This window comes from Ranitomeya variabilis, chromosome 7 (assembly GCF_051348905.1).
Source record: "Ranitomeya variabilis isolate aRanVar5 chromosome 7, aRanVar5.hap1, whole genome shotgun sequence".
In the NCBI taxonomy this organism is placed as follows: domain Eukaryota; kingdom Metazoa; phylum Chordata; class Amphibia; order Anura; family Dendrobatidae; genus Ranitomeya; species Ranitomeya variabilis.
In genome coordinates, this window is record NC_135238.1 from 9902555 (window position 1) to 9920023 (window position 17469).

Here is a 17469-nt window from a genome sequence, read left to right on the forward strand (position 1 = left end):
CACTGATCTTGTGTCAGTCACTGTGAGGGGCTAGCCAATTACTATTGGACCAATGCACATAGAGCGGAGTCCACGGCTCTATGGGATGCAGACTTTTTCCAGCACGGAGCAACGGTTACGTCGTTATTATTGTTGTGTTTTTTAAGTGTTTTGCTTGCTCAGGAATCAATGTTTCCATTCAGTGACAGCAAGCAGAGGACATGTAGGCTGGATCTTATGTATACAGAAGGACAGACAGGAGATTGACAAAGGTAAATGTAAAGCAATCCTTCTATTAAGGTACCGTCACACTCAGCGACTTTGCAGCGAGAATGACGACGATCCGTGACGTTGCAGCGTCCTGGATAGTGATCTCGTTGTGTTTGATACGCAGCAGCGATCTGGATCCCGCTGTGATATCGCTGGTCGGAGCTAGAAATTCAGAAATTTATTTCGTCGCTGATCACCCGCTGTCCATCGCTGGATCGGCGTGTGTGACGCCGATCCAGCAATGTGTTCACTTGTAACCAGGGTAAACATCGGGTTACTAAGCGCAGGGCCGCGCTTAGTAACCCGATATTTACCCTGGTTACCATTGTAAAAGTAAAAAAAAAAAAAACAGTACATACTCACCTTCTGATGTCTGTCACGTCCCCCGGCGTCCACAGGGTTACGCGCTGCTGCCGAGAACTTCCTGCACTGACTGTGTCAGCGCCGGCAGTAAAGCAGAGCACAGCGGTGACGTCACCGCTGTGCTCTGCTTTACGGCCGGCGCTGACACATTCAGTGCAGGAAGCTCTGAGCAGCAGCGTTCATGACCTCTACAGATCCATAAATTTTAAGCTGAGCAAAGATGTTCGTATGGTCTTAGGCTATGTGCACATGTCAGGATTTGTGGCAGAAATCTGCACGCGTTTTTACCGCGATTTTGACGCATTTTTTGTGCGTTTTTTTCCAAATGCATAGAATTGCGGGAAAAACGCGGAAAATCCGCAAAATTAATGAACATGCTGCTTTTTTTTACGGCGATGCGTTTTTTTCGCGGAAAAAAACGGACCATGTGCACAAAACATGCAGAATGCATTCTAAATGATAGGATGCATAATGAATGCGTTTATAATGAGTTTTTATAGCGTTTATATAGCGGAAAAACGCGGAAAAACCTAAACGTGTGCACATACCCTTAGTCTAGTGGCTGCGTCATTAATCTGTGGGCACCAGACCAGGTTCTTGCAGACCTCCTCCTACCTGGAGCATGCCAAGCAATATCCTGATTAGTAGGCCTGGAACAATGTCACAGTTGCAGCGCCGTGCATGCATAAGGACACGTTGGGCCAACTAATCAGAAGAGGCATCATGGATTCCGGCAAGTAGGAGTAGGTTCATAAGACTGTGGTACGGTGCCTTCAAATTACCAGCATGGCTCCTGGTCTGCAACATTTTCTGCTCAACTCTACAGTTGTGGCCAAAAGTATTGACACCCCTGCAATTCTGTCAGGTAATACTCAGTTTCTTCCTGAAAATGATTGCAAACACAAATTCTTTGTTGTTATTATTATCTTAATTTAATTTGTCTTAAATGGAAAAAACACAAAAAGAATTGTCCTAAAGCCAAATTGGATATAATTCCACACCAAACATAAAAAAGGGGGTGGACAAAAGTATTGGCACTGTTCGAAAAATCATGTGATGCTTCTGTAATTAGTGTAATTAACAGCACCTGTAACTTACCTGTGGCACCTAACAGGTGTTGGCAATAACTAAATCACACTTGCAGCCAGATGACATGGATTAAAGTTGACCCAACCTCTGTCCTGTGTCCTTGTGTGCACCACATTGAGCATGGAGAAAAGAAAGAAGACCAAAGAACTGTCTGAGGACTTGAGAAACCAAATTGTGAGGAAGCATGAGCAATCTCAAGGCTACAAGTCCATCTCCAAAGACCTGAATGTTCCTGTGTCTACCGTGCGCAGTGTCACCAAGAAGTGTAAAGCCCATGGCACTGTGGCTAACCTCCCTAGATATGGACAGAAAATAAAAATTGACAAGAGATTTCAACGCAAGATTGTGCTGATGTTGGATAAAGAACCTCGACTAACATCCAAACAAGTTCAAGCTGCCCTGCAGTCCGAGGGTACAACAGTGTCAACCCGTACTATCCGTCGCCTTCTGAATGAAAAGGGACTGTATGGTAGGAGACCCAGGAAGACCCCACTTCTTACCCGGAGACATAAAAAAGCCAGGCTGGAGTTTGCCAAAACTTACCTGAAAAAGCCTAAAACGTTTTGGAAGAATGTTTTCTGGTCAGATAAGACAAAAGTAGAGCTTTTTGGGCAAAGGCATCAACATAGAGTTTACAGGAGAAAAAAAAGAGGCATTCAAAGAAAAGAACACGGTCCCTACAGTCAAACATGGTGGAGGTTCCCTGATGTTTTGGGGTTGCTTTGCTGCCTCGCACTGGACTGCTTGACCGTGTGCATGGCATTATGAAGTCTGAAGACTACCAACAAATTTTGCAGCATAATGTAGGGCCCAGTGTGAGAAAGCTGCGTCTCCTTCAGAGGTCATGGGTCTTCCAGCAGGACAATGACCCAAAACACACTTCAAAAGCACTAGAAAATGGTTTGAGAGAAAGCACTGGAGACTTCTAAGGTGGCCAGCAATGAGTCCAGACCTGAATCCCATAGAACACCTGTGGAGACATCTAAAAATGGCAGTTTGGAGAAGGCACCCTTCAAATATCAGGGACCTGGAGCAGTTTGCCAAAGAAGAATGGTCTAAAATTCCAGCAGAGCATTGTAAGAAACTCATTGATGGTTACCGGAAGCAGTTGGTCGCAGTTATTTTGGCTAAAGGTTGTGCAACCAAGTATTAGGCTGAGGGTGCCAATACTTTTTGTCTGGCCCATTTTTGGAGTTTTGTGTGAAATGATCAATGTTTTGCTTTTTGCTTCATTTTCTTTTGTGTTTTTTCATTTAAGACAAATTAAATGAAGATTATAATACCAAAGAATTTGCAATCATTTTCAGGAAGAAACTGAGTATTATCTGACAGAATTGCAGGGGTGTCAATACTTTTGGCCACAACTGTACACAAGTCCCCACAAAACATGCACTGTGGTGGAGGGTTACACTACACGTTGTAAGTTTGAAGCCCCATCTTATGTATATGGAACCCGCTGAGATTTTCTGCTGTTTTTGATTGTTGGAACCATCACATCATAACAAGATCACAACCATCAAAGGGGTGGTCCGATACCTAAAATGTAAATGATACAAATCTATCTTTAACTCATAATCTTTCTTGTAATTTGCTTTATTATAAAATCCCCAACCATTCTCCTGATACTGTTCATCCCTAGATCAGTATTTTTGTTCTTTACTTCCAGTGATGTGTCATTTGAGGGCATGATCCTTCAGTTTCCTCTCTCTTCTAACAGGACGTTATCAGAAGGCAGCGCTGCAGTCACTTCTCCCTTCTAAAATTCCGCCAGGAACAGGATGTCATCAGAAGGTGGTGCTGCAGTCACTTCTCCCTTCTATCACCCTGCCAGGAACAGGACGTCATCAGAAGGGAGCGCTGCAGTCACCTCTCCCTTCTATCACCCTGCCAGGAACAGGACTTCGTCAGAAGGGAGTGCTGCAGTCACTTCTCCCTTCTATAATTCCGCCAGGAACAGTACGTCATCAGAAGGCAGCGCTGCAGTCACTTCTCCCTTCTATCACCCTGCGAGAAACAGTACATCATCAGAAGGCAGCGCTGCAGTCACTTCTCCCTTCTATAATTCCGCCAGGAACAGTACGTCATCAGAAGGTGGTGCTGCAGTCACTTCTCCCTTCTATAATTCCACCAGGAACAGTACGTCATCAGAAGGTGGTGCTGCAGTCAATTCTCCCGTCTATAATTCCACCAGGAACAGGATATCATCAGAAGGCAGCGCTGCAGTCACTTCTCCCTTCTAGAATTCCGCCAGGAACAGGACGTCATCAGAAGGTGGTGCTGCAGTCACTTCTCCCTTCTATAATTCCACCAGGAACAGTACGTCATCAGAAAGTGGTGATGCAGTCACTTCTCCCTTCTATAATTCCGCCTGGAACAGAACGTCATCAGAAGGTGGTGCTGCAGTCACTTCTCCCTTCTATAATTCCGCCAGGAACAGTACGTCATCAGAAGGTCATGCTGCAGTCACTTCTCCCTTCTATCACCCTGCCAGGAACAGGACGTCATCAGAAGGGAGCGCTGCAGTCACCTCTCCCTTCTATAATTCCACCAGGAACTGTACGTCATCAGAAGGCAGCGCTGCAGTCACTTCTCCCTTCTCTAATTCCGCCAGGAACAGTACGTCATCAGAAGGTGGTGCTGCAGTCACTTCTCCCTTCTATAATTCCGCCAGGAACAGTACGTCATCAGAAGGTGGTGCTGCAGTCACTTCTCCCTTCTATAATTCCGCCAGGAACAGTACGTCATCAGAAGGCAGCGCTGCAGTCACTTCTCCCTTCTATCACCCTGCGAGAAACAGTACATCATCAGAAGGCAGCGCTGCAGTCACTTCTCCCTTCTATAATTCCACCAGGAACAGTACGTCATCAGAAGGTGGTGCTGCAGTCACTTCTCCCTTCTATAATTCCGCCAGGAACAGTACGTCATCAGAAGGTGGTGCTGCAGTCACTTCTCCCTTCTATAATTCCACCAGGAACAGTACGTCATCAGAAAGTGGTGCTGCAGTCACTTCTCCCTTCTATAATTCCGCCTGGAACAGGAAGTCATCAGAAGGTGGTGCTGCAGTCACTTCTCCCTTCTATAATTCCGCCAGGAACAGGACGTCATCAGAAGGTGGTGCTGCAATCACTTCTCCCTTCTATAATTCCGCCAGGAACAGTACGTCATCAGAAGGCAGCGCTGCAGTCACTTCTCCCTTCTATCACCCTGCGAGAAACAGTACATCATCAGAAGGCAGCGCTGCAGTCACTTCTCCCTTCTATAATTCCGCCAGGAACAGTACGTCATCAGAAGGTGGTGCTGCAGTCACTTCTCCCTTCTATAATTCCGCCAGGAACAGTACATCATCAGAAGGTGGTGCTGCAGTCACTTCTCCCTTCTATAATTCCACCAGGAACAGGACGTCATCAGAAGGTGGTGCTGCAGTCACTTCTCCCTTCTATAATTCCACCAGGAACAGGACGTCATCAGAAGGTGGTGCTGCAGTCACTTCTCCCTTCTATAATTCCGCCAGGAACAGTACGTCATCAGAAGGCAGCGCTGCAGTCGCTTCTCCCTTCTATCACCCTGCGAGAAACAGTACATCATCAGAAGGCAGCGCTGCAGTCACTTCTCCCTTCTATAATTCCGCCAGGAACAGTACGTCATCAGAAGGTGGTGCTGCAGTCACTTCTCCCTTCTATAATTCCGCCAGGAACAGTACGTCATCAGAAGGTGGTGCTGCAGTCACTTCTCCCTTCTATAATTCCACCAGGAACAGTACGTCATCAGAAAGTGGTGCTGCAGTCACTTCTCCCTTCTATAATTCCGCCTGGAACAGGACGTCATCAGAAGGTGGTGCTGTAGTCACTTCTCCCTTCTATAATTCCACCAGGAACAGGACGTCATCAGAAGGTCATGCTGCAGTCACTTCTCCCTTCTATAATTCCGCCAGGAACAGTACGTCATCAGAAGGCAGCGCTGCAGTCGCTTCTCCCTTCTATCACCCTGCGAGAAACAGTACATCATCAGAAGGCAGCGCTGCAGTCACTTCTCCCTTCTATAATTCCGCCAGGAACAGTACGTCATCAGAAGGTGGTGCTGCAGTCACTTCTCCCTTCTATAATTCCGCCAGGAACAGTACGTCATCAGAAGGTGGTGCTGCAGTCACTTCTCCCTTCTATAATTCCACCAGGAACAGTACGTCATCAGAAAGTGGTGCTGCAGTCACTTCTCCCTTCTATAATTCCGCCTGGAACAGGACGTCATCAGAAGGTGGTGCTGTAGTCACTTCTCCCTTCTATAATTCCACCAGGAACAGGACGTCATCAGAAGGTGGTGCTGCAGTCACTTCTCCCTTCTATAATTCCGCCTGGAACAGGACGTCATCAGAAGGAAGCGCTGCAGTCACTTCTCCCTTCTATAATTCCACCAGGAACAGTACATCATCAGAAGGGAGCGCTGCAGTCACTTCTCTCTTCTATCACCCTGCCAGAAACAAGATGTCATCAGGGGGCAGCACTGCGTGCACCACACTTTATTACATCGCCGCCCTTTAATGACATCCGGAATCAATAGCAATAACTTAGGCTCAGGGAGAGGTGAGTGCAGTGCTGGCACACTTCTTCTGTCACCGCCGGCCTGCAGCTTGTTTATCTGAAACAGGTTGTCATCAAAGCATCCAACACCGCCCTACGAGAACTAGTGCAGCGCCCCAGAGTCCTGGTCGTTGCAGTACTGTGGCTCCGCCACTAAGGGGAGCTATGGTACGTCTGATGGCACTGAAGGAGTTCATCTGATCAGGTATCACAGACACCAATACATTTCACAGTCGGGCCTCCGGGGGGAGCTAAGGGTTCTATTCACTAGGCCACTCCCCACCATAGTGGGTAAACTGGGGGTCATGCAGGAAGTTAGATCAGAAAGCTGACTGGGTTGGAACCAGGCAACACCTTGTGGCAGAGGGTGTTGTGGGGGAAGATACAGTAGGGTCTCTGTCAGGGGTGGGATCCTGACAGAGGCTTGGCAACTAGAGCGAACGTAACGGGACCGTGCCTGCTCAGGATAGCGGCGGTGCCCAAGGAAGGATCAGAAGCGAGATAGATTGTGCTGAGTGAGAAACGAGATCAAGCAATAAGGAGAAATACCAGTAGGGGTCGTGCTGTAAGACCGAGGCAACATCCTACTGAGGCGCAAAACCGGTGGCCGGAACGCCGAGGGAGTATTACAATATTCAGCTTCAAGCAATACTCTAAACAACGGCAGGACAGTCAGTCTAAGGCGGGCTGTCTCACTTAAATCACCTATGCAGTCTTGGGGGGCAACTTGTGGAGAGGGGCGACTCTAGGGTCCCGGAAGAGCTCCGAGCCTACCCGTCAAACGGGTGCCGTCCCAACCAGAACACCAGGGAGGGACGGAGGATTAGAAGAACATCATCTAATTGAGTTGTGAGGGAACTTAAGAAACAGACACAACAGTTGTGGGGACTTTCCGTAAGCACAGCAGGGGAGGACCGCAACACATAGCGCTAGAGGGAAGGCACAGATTTCCACCTGTGAAGAGAACTCTGGAGGTGCCATTGGACCGGCCGGACTTGCGCAGCCTGGTGAACCGTATTCCGGACTGAGGACCCAGAGATCTTCAGTAAAGAGGTAAAGAGACTGCAACCTGGTGTCCTCGTTATTTACTGCACCGCACCACTACAGCCTCACCACCACCATCATCCGTCATACCTATCACTGTACGCCCCTCGGCAGGGTCACGGACCGGGCCTAGCCACCGTGACAACCCCAGAGCAGATACTCAGAGGCCCGGTACCGGGTATCCCTCGGCCCTGCGGCTGTGGGGGCGTTGCACTATCATCAGAGGGCTTGCGTTGTCGTCACTCACCTTGCTTCTATCACCGAACCCTGATGATGTTTGGTGTGAAATGTATTTTTACTCTTATGGTATATGATATTGTCCATTATCCTTTAAAAGTACATAAAATAATAAATGAGGAGGTAAGTGGTAGTGAGTGAGGTGCAAATGAGATCCACAAGCATCAAACATGGATGACGCTGCAGGAATCGCTATTCCATCTGTGCAGGAAGTAATGGAGGTCGTCGGGGTCCTTCCTCCTGGTGTCACTCAGTATAGCTGCAGCCTTACTGATATTCTTACACCGCCACCTCTTGCTCATAAATAATATTGACCTGAGCTCCGTCTCCATTTCCATTCTGTGAGACATGGCGACACGTTACACTCTGGGTCCGATTCATCATTTGCGGGTATTTGAAAGCCCCTTTTATTTTCTGGACCTGTGGTTTTTGATGGCATTTTTTCCTCGAGTTTCATCAATATGGCGCTCACTTTTCATGGATTTTTTTTACAAAGCCCAAAATTGTCTTTTATGTCTTTAAATGGATTTATGACTTTTCAATCGCACGTTTTGCAAAATATTGCAAAACATGCACCAGTATTGCATACATAGAAGCACTGTGGGGCCAAATTTGTGACTTAAAAAAAAAAAAAGTCACATTTCATGAATCAGTCTACAATATCTGGAAAAGCTGCATTGATGTAAAAATAAGAAAACTGCTAACCAACGAAAAAAACAGCTTGAGAAGGCAGAAATAGTCTAAAGAGTTTGTAGCAAATTAAATAGTCACTGACTGAGAGGTTTTATTAATGCCAAAAAACTGTCGGAATTGCAATGATGGATCAGTCCCTCGGTGTCTGTATGTGACCTATATTCTAGGGAACCTGTCACATGTAATTCTACGACTGTCCTCTAGAGGGTGCTGATATCTGCTGACACATACTAGTAGTCTATGGGGAAGAATTCCCATTAACCCCTATGTCACAAGGTCAAATGATAGCATGAGCCCACAGCTATGATCGGAAGCAAAAAGTTCAACTCTGGTCACTGGCATCGGCTGGTGGGACTACTACTACTACAGCCTATGCCTGCTGCCGCTGATAACTGTGAGAGCAGGCGGCGGCTGATGGAAGTATTCATCAGCCAGCGCTCTAAATAAATAATTAAAAAAAACGGTGTGGGTTCCCCTGTATTTTTGATAAACAGCCAGGCAAAACTCAGCTGGGGGCTGCAACCCTCAGCTGTCAGCGTTACCAAGGCTGCTTTTCAAGAATAGAGGGGTTTTAAATTATTTAAAAAAAACGGCATGGGGTCCCCCTATTTTTGACAATCAGCCAAGCTAAAGCAGACAGCTGGGGGGGCTGGTATTCTCAGGCTAATATGAGGCCATGGATATTGCCCCCCACCCCCAGCCTAAAATTAGCAACCTGCTGCCTCCTAGAAAAGGCACATCTATTAGATGCGGCAATTCTGGCGTGTTGCCCAGCTATTCCCACTTGCCCTGTGGCAGTGGCAAATGGAGTTCATATTTGTGGGGTTGATGTCACCTTTGTATTGTCAGGTGACAACAAGCCCGCGGGTTAGTAATTGAGAGGCTATCCATTACGAATTCTATTGTTACCTGGTAAATAAAGACACAGCCAGAATAAAGTCCTTTATTTGAAATAAAACAAAACACAACACTTTTCCATTTTTATTTAAAAATAACAAACACAGCTATACTCGCCTAACGCCTATTCCACTTAATGCCTTTTCTCCTTTAATAAAACAGAAATAAAAAACAACACTATCCCTCACCTGTCCGTCGATCTGTCCCGTGCCGTAATCTATGTTTGGGGGATAAACAGTTTTCAACCTGGATGATATCAAGATGCGACCCTCCAGGCTGAGAACCCCTGGTGAATGAGCTGCTGCGAGTGTAGCATCAGTGACTAGCGGTGACATCATTGAGGTTACTGCCGGTCACTGAGGCAGCGTTCCCAGCCGGGCTGAACTGCGGTGACCTCTGTGAGATCACTGCTAGCACAGTGAGGAAAAAATCTCACACCACACTTAGAGACCTCTCCATTACTAAGCCGGGGGCTTGATATCACCTGAAAATACAAAGGTGACATCAACCCCACAAATATGAACACCACTTGCCACCGCTACAGGGCAAGTGGGAAGAGCCGGGCAAAGCGCCAGAAATGGCGCATCTAATAGATATGCATTTTCTAGGCGGCTGTGGGCTGCTATTTTTAGGCTGGGGGGGGCTATATCCAAGGCCCCTTACCACCCGAAGAATACCAGCCCCCAGCTGTCTGCTTTAGCTGGGCTGGTTGTCAAAAATAAGGGCAACCACGCTGTTTTTTTTAAATTATTTATTTAAAGAATTTAAAAAAACAGTATGTGGACCCCTCTATTCTTGATACCCAGCCTTGTTAACACTAACAGCTGAGGGTTGCAGCCCATAGCTGTCAGTTTTGCCTGCCTGGTTATCAAAAATACAGGGGAACCAAACTAACGCCTTTTTTTAAAACTTATTTACATAGAGCACAGACTTGGCTGATGGATACTCCCATCAGCCATGCCTGCTCTCGCTGTTATTAGCAGCAGCAGGTGTAGGCTGATGGGAGTAGTAGTCCCATCAACCAACGCCACTGACCGGAGGTAAACTTGTTACCTCCAGTCACAGCTGTGGGCTCACGCTATCATTTGACAACATGTGAACCGCGGCTCTCTGACTGGAAGTAATGATTTTACCGCTGATCAGAGGCAGTGTTTGCCGCGCTGTCATGCACATGACCTTGTGGCAAACAATGGATGTTCGGGTCCCCCAATAAAGTGAATTAGGTTTGGGTACCAAACTTTTTTAACTCTTCGGCTGATCCTGCTGGACCCGAACATCCAGTGGTCTGCCCATCTCTATCTATGAGGAAATAGTGGGGACATAGAAGGTAAAGAATGGGCACTGGGAAGTAACCCGATTGTCCGAGATAGCACATTCCAGAGGACTGGTGCAGCACGAGAAGAGTGCACAGGCAGTATGCGATATTAATGACGTCACATGTTATGTGTGCCGACCCCATACCACGTAACGTGACATCTGTCTTTGTGCCTCCTGGCTTTCTTTAACTCTCAGCTGTTCCAGATAACTGAGTCAGAAATAACCTGCTGAGGGTGGAGGGGCCGGGACATATCTTCTGGACACTCAGGACTGGCAGCCGCCTCTTCCCTGGACATTGTGCCTTCATCAGTGGCCCCTCATCCCGTCTCTGTCTCCTGGACGACTTCTACAACTCTCTGGTACGTCTCCTCCGGGTCGGTGTTGGTGGTATTTGGTCGGTGGCCATTGGCCATCTCTGGTGGTCGGTGGCTATCGCATGTGATTATCGTTGTCTTCTGCTCTGTGGCCATCTCCTATTCCTCCCGGGGGCAGCTCCTGTCTCTGCCAGCACTGGTCAGTGTTTGCTGGTGTCTCTGTGCCATCTCTGGTCAGTCCGTCTCTTCTGGTCTCTGTCTCTGCTCCAGACAGTTTGCCTCTTCTGCTCTCTGTGTGTCTCTGCTCTGGACAGTCTGTCTCTTCTGGTCTCTGTCTCTGCTCCGGACAGTCTGTCTCTTCTGGTCTCTGTGTGTCTCTGCTCTGGACAGTCTGTCTCTTCTGGTCTCTGTGTGTCTCTGCTCTGGACAGTCTGTCTCCTCAGGTCTCTGTTTCGGACAGTCTGTCTATTCTGGCCTCTGTTGCTCTTTGCTCCGGACAGTCTGTCTCTTCTGGTCTCTATTTCTTCTCCAGACAGTCTCTCTCTTCTGACCTCTATCGGTCTCTGCTCTAGACAGTCTGTCTCTTCTGCTCTCTGTCTATCTCTGCTCCAGACAATCTGTCTCTTCTGGTCTCTATTTCTGCTCCGGACAGTCTGTCTCTTCTGGTCTCTGTTTCGGACAGTCTGTCTGTTCTGGCCTCTGTTGCTCTTTGCTCCGGACAGTCTGTCTCTTCAGGTCTCTGTGTGTCTCTGCTCCAGTCTGTCTCTTCTGGTCTCTGTCTACCTCTGCTCCGGACAGTCTGTCTTTTCTGGTCTCTACCTATCTCTGCTCTGGACAGTCTGTCTCTTCTGGTTTCTTGTCTGTCTCTTCTGGTCTCTATCTCTGCTCTGGACAGTCTGTGTCTTCTGGTCTCTGTCTGTTTCTTCTGGTCTCTGTCTCTGCTCCGGACAGTCTGTCTCTTCTGGTCTCTGTCTCTGCTCTGGACAGTCTGTCTCTTCTGGTCTCTGTCTGTCTCTTCTGGTCTCTGTCTCTGCTCTGGACAGTCTGTCTCTTCTGGTCTCTGTCTGTTTCTTCTGGTCTCTGTCTCTGCTCCGGACAGTCTGTCTCTTCTGGTCTCTGTCTGTTTCTTCTGGTCTCTGTCTCTGCTCCGGACAGTCTGTCTCTTCTGGTCTCTGTCTCTGCTCTGGACAGTCTGTCTCTTCTGGTCTCTGTCTGTCTCTTCTGGTCTCTGTCTCTGCTCTGGACAGTCTGTCTCTTCTGGTCTCTGTCTGTTTCTTCTGGTCTCTGTCTCTGCTCCGGACAGTCTGTCTCTTCTGGTCTCTGTCTGTTTCTTCTGGTCTCTGTCTCTGCTCCGGACAGTCTGTCTCTTCTGGTCTCTGTCTCTGCTCCGGACAGTCTGTCTCTTCTGGTCTCTGTCTGTCTCTTCTGGTCTCTGTCTCTGCTCCGGACATTCTGTCTCTTCTGGTCTCTGTCTCTGCTCTGGACAGTCTGTCTCTTCTGGTCTCTGTCTGTTTCTTCTGGTCTCTGTCTCTGCTCCGGACAGTCTGTCTCTTCTGGTCTCTGTCTCTGCTCCGGACAGTCTGTCTCTTCTGGTCTCTGTCTCTGCTCCGGACAGTCTGTCTCTTCTGGTCTCTGTCTCTGCTCTGGACAGTCTGTCTCTTCTGGTCTCTGTCTGTCTCTTCTGGTCTCTGTCTCTGCTCCGGACATTCTGTCTCTTCTGGTCTCTGTCTCTGCTCTGGACAGTCTGTCTCTTCTGGTCTCTGTCTGTTTCTTCTGGTCTCTGTCTCTGCTCCGGACAGTCTGTCTCTTCTGGTCTCTGTCTGTCTCTTCTGGTCTCTGTCTCTGCTCCGGACAGCCTGTCTCTTCTGGTCTCTGTCTGTCTCTTCTGGTCTCTGTCTCTGCTCCGGACAGTCTGTCTCTTCTGGTCTCTGTCTCTGCTCCGGACAGTCTGTCTCTTCTGGTCTCTGTCTGTCTCTTCTGGTCTCTGTCTCTGCTCCGGACAGCCTGTCTCTTCTGGTCTCTGTCTGTCTCTTCTGGTCTCTGTCTCTGCTCCGGACAGTCTGTCTCTTCTGGTCTCTGTCTCTGCTCCGGACAGTCTGTCTCTTCTGGTCTCTGTCTCTGCTCCGGACAGTCTGTCTCTTCTGGTCTCTGTCTCTGCTCCGGACATTCTGTCTCTTCTGGTCTCTGTCTCTGCTCCGGACATTCTGTCTCTTCTGGTCTCTGTCTCTGCTCCGGACAGTCTGTCTCTTCTGGTCTCTGTCTCTGCTCCGGACAGTCTGTCTCTTCTGGTCTCTGTCTCTGCTCCGGACAGTCTGTCTCTTCTGGTCTCTGTCTCTGCTCCGGACAGTCTGTCTCTTCTGGTCTCTGTCTCTGCTCCGGACAGTCTGTCTCTTCTGGTCTCTGTCTCTGCTCCGGACAGTCTGTCTCTTCTGGTCTTACCTCTGGAAGAACAATGTGATCGTCAGTGTGAAATCAGACATTCACAATCGTCCTCTCCCCGACCATCAGTCGTCCCCACACACATCAGACCGTCGGCTGACCCGTTGATATCAGCAGGTTCGTCCGGCTTTAGTCTGATGTGTGTGGGGTCTCGTGGGTCAGTGCTGTCTCTTTTGGGTGACTTTGTCTCTCCTGTGGTCAATGTCTCCTCTTCTCCCTGGTCAGTGCCTCCATACCTCAGCGGTCTGAGCCGCCATCTAATGGATCTTCTGCCTCCTCACTGGTTCCCGGGGTCTTCTCTCATACTGTGTGACCATCCCCAGTAATGGCTGATAACAGGGAGTAATAGATTGTACCCACTGCTCCTGCAGTCGCCTCTCCCTCTGTCACATCAGTTGTTACATTGTATTTACACGATCAGTAGGATGCAGCCTGCAGTGTAAAGCATGGGGGTCTTATATATCTGCTTATTACTGAGGTTGGGGTATATCCTTGGGCCATTCTCCATATGATTCCTCCCTGTAACTCGACCTCTCCGGCCTTTCCTAATATTCTATTTAAAGCGGCCGCCATCCCTCCCTGAATTCCTGCCATTTTCAGCCTCCCAGGTCCTGGCAGCTCCTGATTAACCAGCCTCATCTTAAAAGGATGGTACAAGAAAACATAGCTGCTCTCCTCCAGACAGCGCCCCCACTGTCCACAGGTTGTGTGCGGTACTGCAGCTCAGTCCCATTCATCATGTCATTCCCCAGTGATCAGTGCCATACCCTTATGTTCTAGGAAACCATCAGGGCCCTAAACTATGAACCCCCCAAACTAAGTAATGACCCTCACCCATCACTAACTGTTACTTCTTTCCCCCCAGAATGGCGACCCCCCAGCTCGTGCAGGGCATGCAGAATGACCTCACCTGTCAGCTCTGTCTAGAACTCTTCCGATCACCCGTCACACCAGAGTGTGGACACACGTTCTGCCAAAGCTGCTTGACCGGGGCCCCCAAGGGCCAGGACTCGAATGGCTCCACTCTCTGCCCCACTTGCCAAGCTCCATCCCGGCCCGAGACCCTTCACATCAATCGTCAGCTGGAACATCTCGTCCAAAGCTTCAAGCAGGTTCCGCAGGGGCATTGTCTGGAGCACCTGGACCCGCTGAGCGTCTTCTGCGAGCAGGACAAGGAGCTGATCTGTGGGGTGTGCGCCTCCCTGGGGAAACACAAGGGCCACAACATCATCACAGCCGCCGAGGCGCACGCCAAGATGAAGGTGAGCCTGCCCCGGGGTCCTCCACCAGCAGAATAGTGAGCGCAGCTCTGGAGTATAATACAGGATCAGTCATGTAATGTATGTACACCGTGTCTGCACCAGCAGAATAGTGAGTGCAGCTCTGGAGTATAATACAGGAGGTAACTCAGGATCAGTAATGTATGTACACAGTGACTGCACCAGCAGAATAGTGAGTGCAGCTCTGGGGTATAATACAGGATGTAACTCAGGATCAGTAATGTAATGTATGTACACAGTGACTGCACCAGCAGAATAGTGAGTGCAGCTCTGGAGTATAATACAGGAGGTAACTTAGGATCAGTAATGTAATGTATGTACACAGTGACTGCACCAGCAGAATAGTGAGTGCAGCTCTGGGGTATAATACAGGAGGTAACTCAGGATCAGTAATGTAATGTATGTACACAGTGACTGCACCAGCAGAATAGTGAGTGCAGCTCTGGAGTATAATACAGGAGGTAACTCAGGATCAGTAATGTATGTACACAGTGACTGTACCAGCAGAATAGTGAGTGCAGCTCTGGGATATAATACAGGAGGTAACTCAGGATCAGTAATGTAATGTATGTACACAGTGACTGTACCAGCAGAATAGTGAGTGCAGCTCTGGGGTATAATACAGGATGTAACTCAGGATCAGTAATGTATGTACACAGTGACTGCACCAGCAGAATAGTGAGTGCAGCTCTGGGGTATAATACAGGAGGTAACTTAGGATCAGTAATGTAATGTATGTACACAGTGACTGCACCAGCAGAATAGTGAGTGCAGCTCTGGAGTATAATACAGGAGGTAACTTAGGATCAGTAATGTAATGTATGTACACAGTGACTGCACCAGCAGAATAGTGAGTGCAGCTCTGGGGTATAATACAGGATGTAACTCAGGATCAGTAATGTAATGTATGTACACAGTGACTGCACCAGCAGAATAGTGAGTGCAGCTCTGGGGTATAATACAGGATGTAACTCAGGATCAGTAATGTATGTACACAGTGACTGCACCAGCAGAATAGTGAGTGCAGCTCTGGAGTATAATACAGGATGTAACTCACGATCAGTAATGTAATGTATGTACACAGTGACTGCACCAGCAGAATAGTGAGTGCAGCTCTGGAGTATAATACAGGATGGTATGAGGTTTTGACATATTATATCTCTTTTTAGAGACAACTTCCCCAGCAGCAGGTTCTCCTGCAGGAAGCACGATTACGGAAGGAGAAGACAGTGGCTCTGCTGGACAGACAGGTGTCTGAAGTGAAGGTCAGTGCTGGTGGGCGCTGCCCCCGTCATTACTTGCACCATACACCTGTCCTGAGATCTTCTATATGTGGTACATATATTTCCAGCATCTCCTGATGATTATACCACTGTCCCGTTCATGCTACCCCTTCCCATCCGCAGCCCCCTTTTCTCTATGGGTTTGATGTACACTGCTCAAAAAAATAAAGTGAACACTTAACCAACAGAATCTAACTCCAAGTAAATCAAACTTCTGTGAAATCAAACTGTCCACTTAGGAAGCAACACTGATTGACAATCAATTTCACATGCTGTTGTGCAAATGGAATAGACAACAGATGGAAATTATTGGCAATTATCAAGACTCCCTCAATAAAGGAGCGTTTCTGCAGGTGGGGACCACAGACCACATCTCAGTGCCAATGCTTTCTGGCTGATGTTTTGGTCACTTTTGAATGTTGGTTGTGCTTTCACACTTGTGGTAGCATGAGACGGACTCTACAACCCACACAAGTGGCTCAGGTAGTGCAGCTCATCCAGGATGGCACATCAATGCGAGCTGTGGCAAGAAGGTTTGCTGTGTCTGTCAGTGTAGTGTCCAGAGGCTGGAGGCGCTACCAGGAGACAGGCCAGTACACCAGGAGACATGGAGGGGGCCATAGGAGGGCAACAACCCAGCAGCAGGACCGCTACCTCAGCCTTTGTGCAAGGAGGAACAGGAGGAGCACTGCCAGAGCCCTGCAAAATGACCTCCAGCAGGCCACAAATGTGCATGTGTCTGCACAAACAGTTAGAAACCGACTCCATGAGGATGGTCCGAGAGCCCGACGTCCACAGATGGGGGTTGTGCTCACAGCCCAACACCGTGCAGGACGCTTGGCATTTGCCACAGAACACCAGGATTGGCAAATTCACCACTGGCGCCCTGTGCTCTTCACAGATGAAAGCAGGTTCACACTGAGCACATGTGACAGACGTGACAGAGTCTGGAGACGCCGTGGAGAACGATCTGCTGCCTGCAACATCCTTCAGCCTGACCGGTTTGGCAGTGGGTCAGTAATGGTGTGGCTCCACGGTACGGAGGGGCGGCGGTATCGCCGCAGCGGCGAAGCCGCTCGGCGCTAAGCCCCGCCCCCTTTCTGGGACGCGATGGTGCCGGATGTGTACAGTACACATCCGGGATGATCGCTCGCTCCCATAGGGCCCTGTGATATGCCTTGCGGGGACGCTGCGTCCCCGCAAGGTGTACGGACATGCTGCGATCTTAAAAGACGCGCAGCATGTCCGGAGTCGCAGGGCCGCCGCGTGCGGGTTTCCACACATAGCGGAGACGGGATTTCCTAAAATCCCCTCCACTATGCTGGAACATCTGGACGCTGCTTGTTTGACGCTGCAGCGTCAAACAAGCAGCGTTTACTTACCGTGGAAACATACCCTAATGGTGTGGGGTGGCATTTCTTTGGGGGGCCGCACAGCCCTTCCTGTACTCGCCAGAGGTAACCTGACTGCCATTAGGTGCCGAGATGAGATCCTCAGACCCCTTGTGAGACCATATGCTGGTGCGGTTGGCCCTGGGTTCCTCCTAATGCAGGACAGTGCCAGACCTCATGTGGCTGGAGGGTGTCAGCAGTTCCTGCAAGATGAAGGCACTTAAGCTATGGACTGGCCCGCCCGTTCCCCAGACCTGAATCCGATTGAGCACATCTGGGACATCATGTCTCGCTCCATC

General features: G+C 49.0%; 1 protein-coding gene across 1 annotated transcript in view; it reads left to right on the plus strand.

Moving 5' to 3' along the window:
- TRIM72 (tripartite motif containing 72) overlaps nt 1-17469 on the plus strand; it is a 30956-nt gene that overhangs the window by 10578 nt on the left and 2909 nt on the right. Inside the window, exons 3-5 of the mRNA XM_077273909.1 lie at nt 10659-10822; nt 14082-14478; nt 15666-15761. Of these exons, the coding sequence (XP_077130024.1) occupies nt 14083-14478; nt 15666-15761 (492 nt within the window). The 5' untranslated portion in view covers nt 10659-10822; nt 14082. The remainder of the gene's footprint in view (nt 1-10658; nt 10823-14081; nt 14479-15665; nt 15762-17469) is intronic.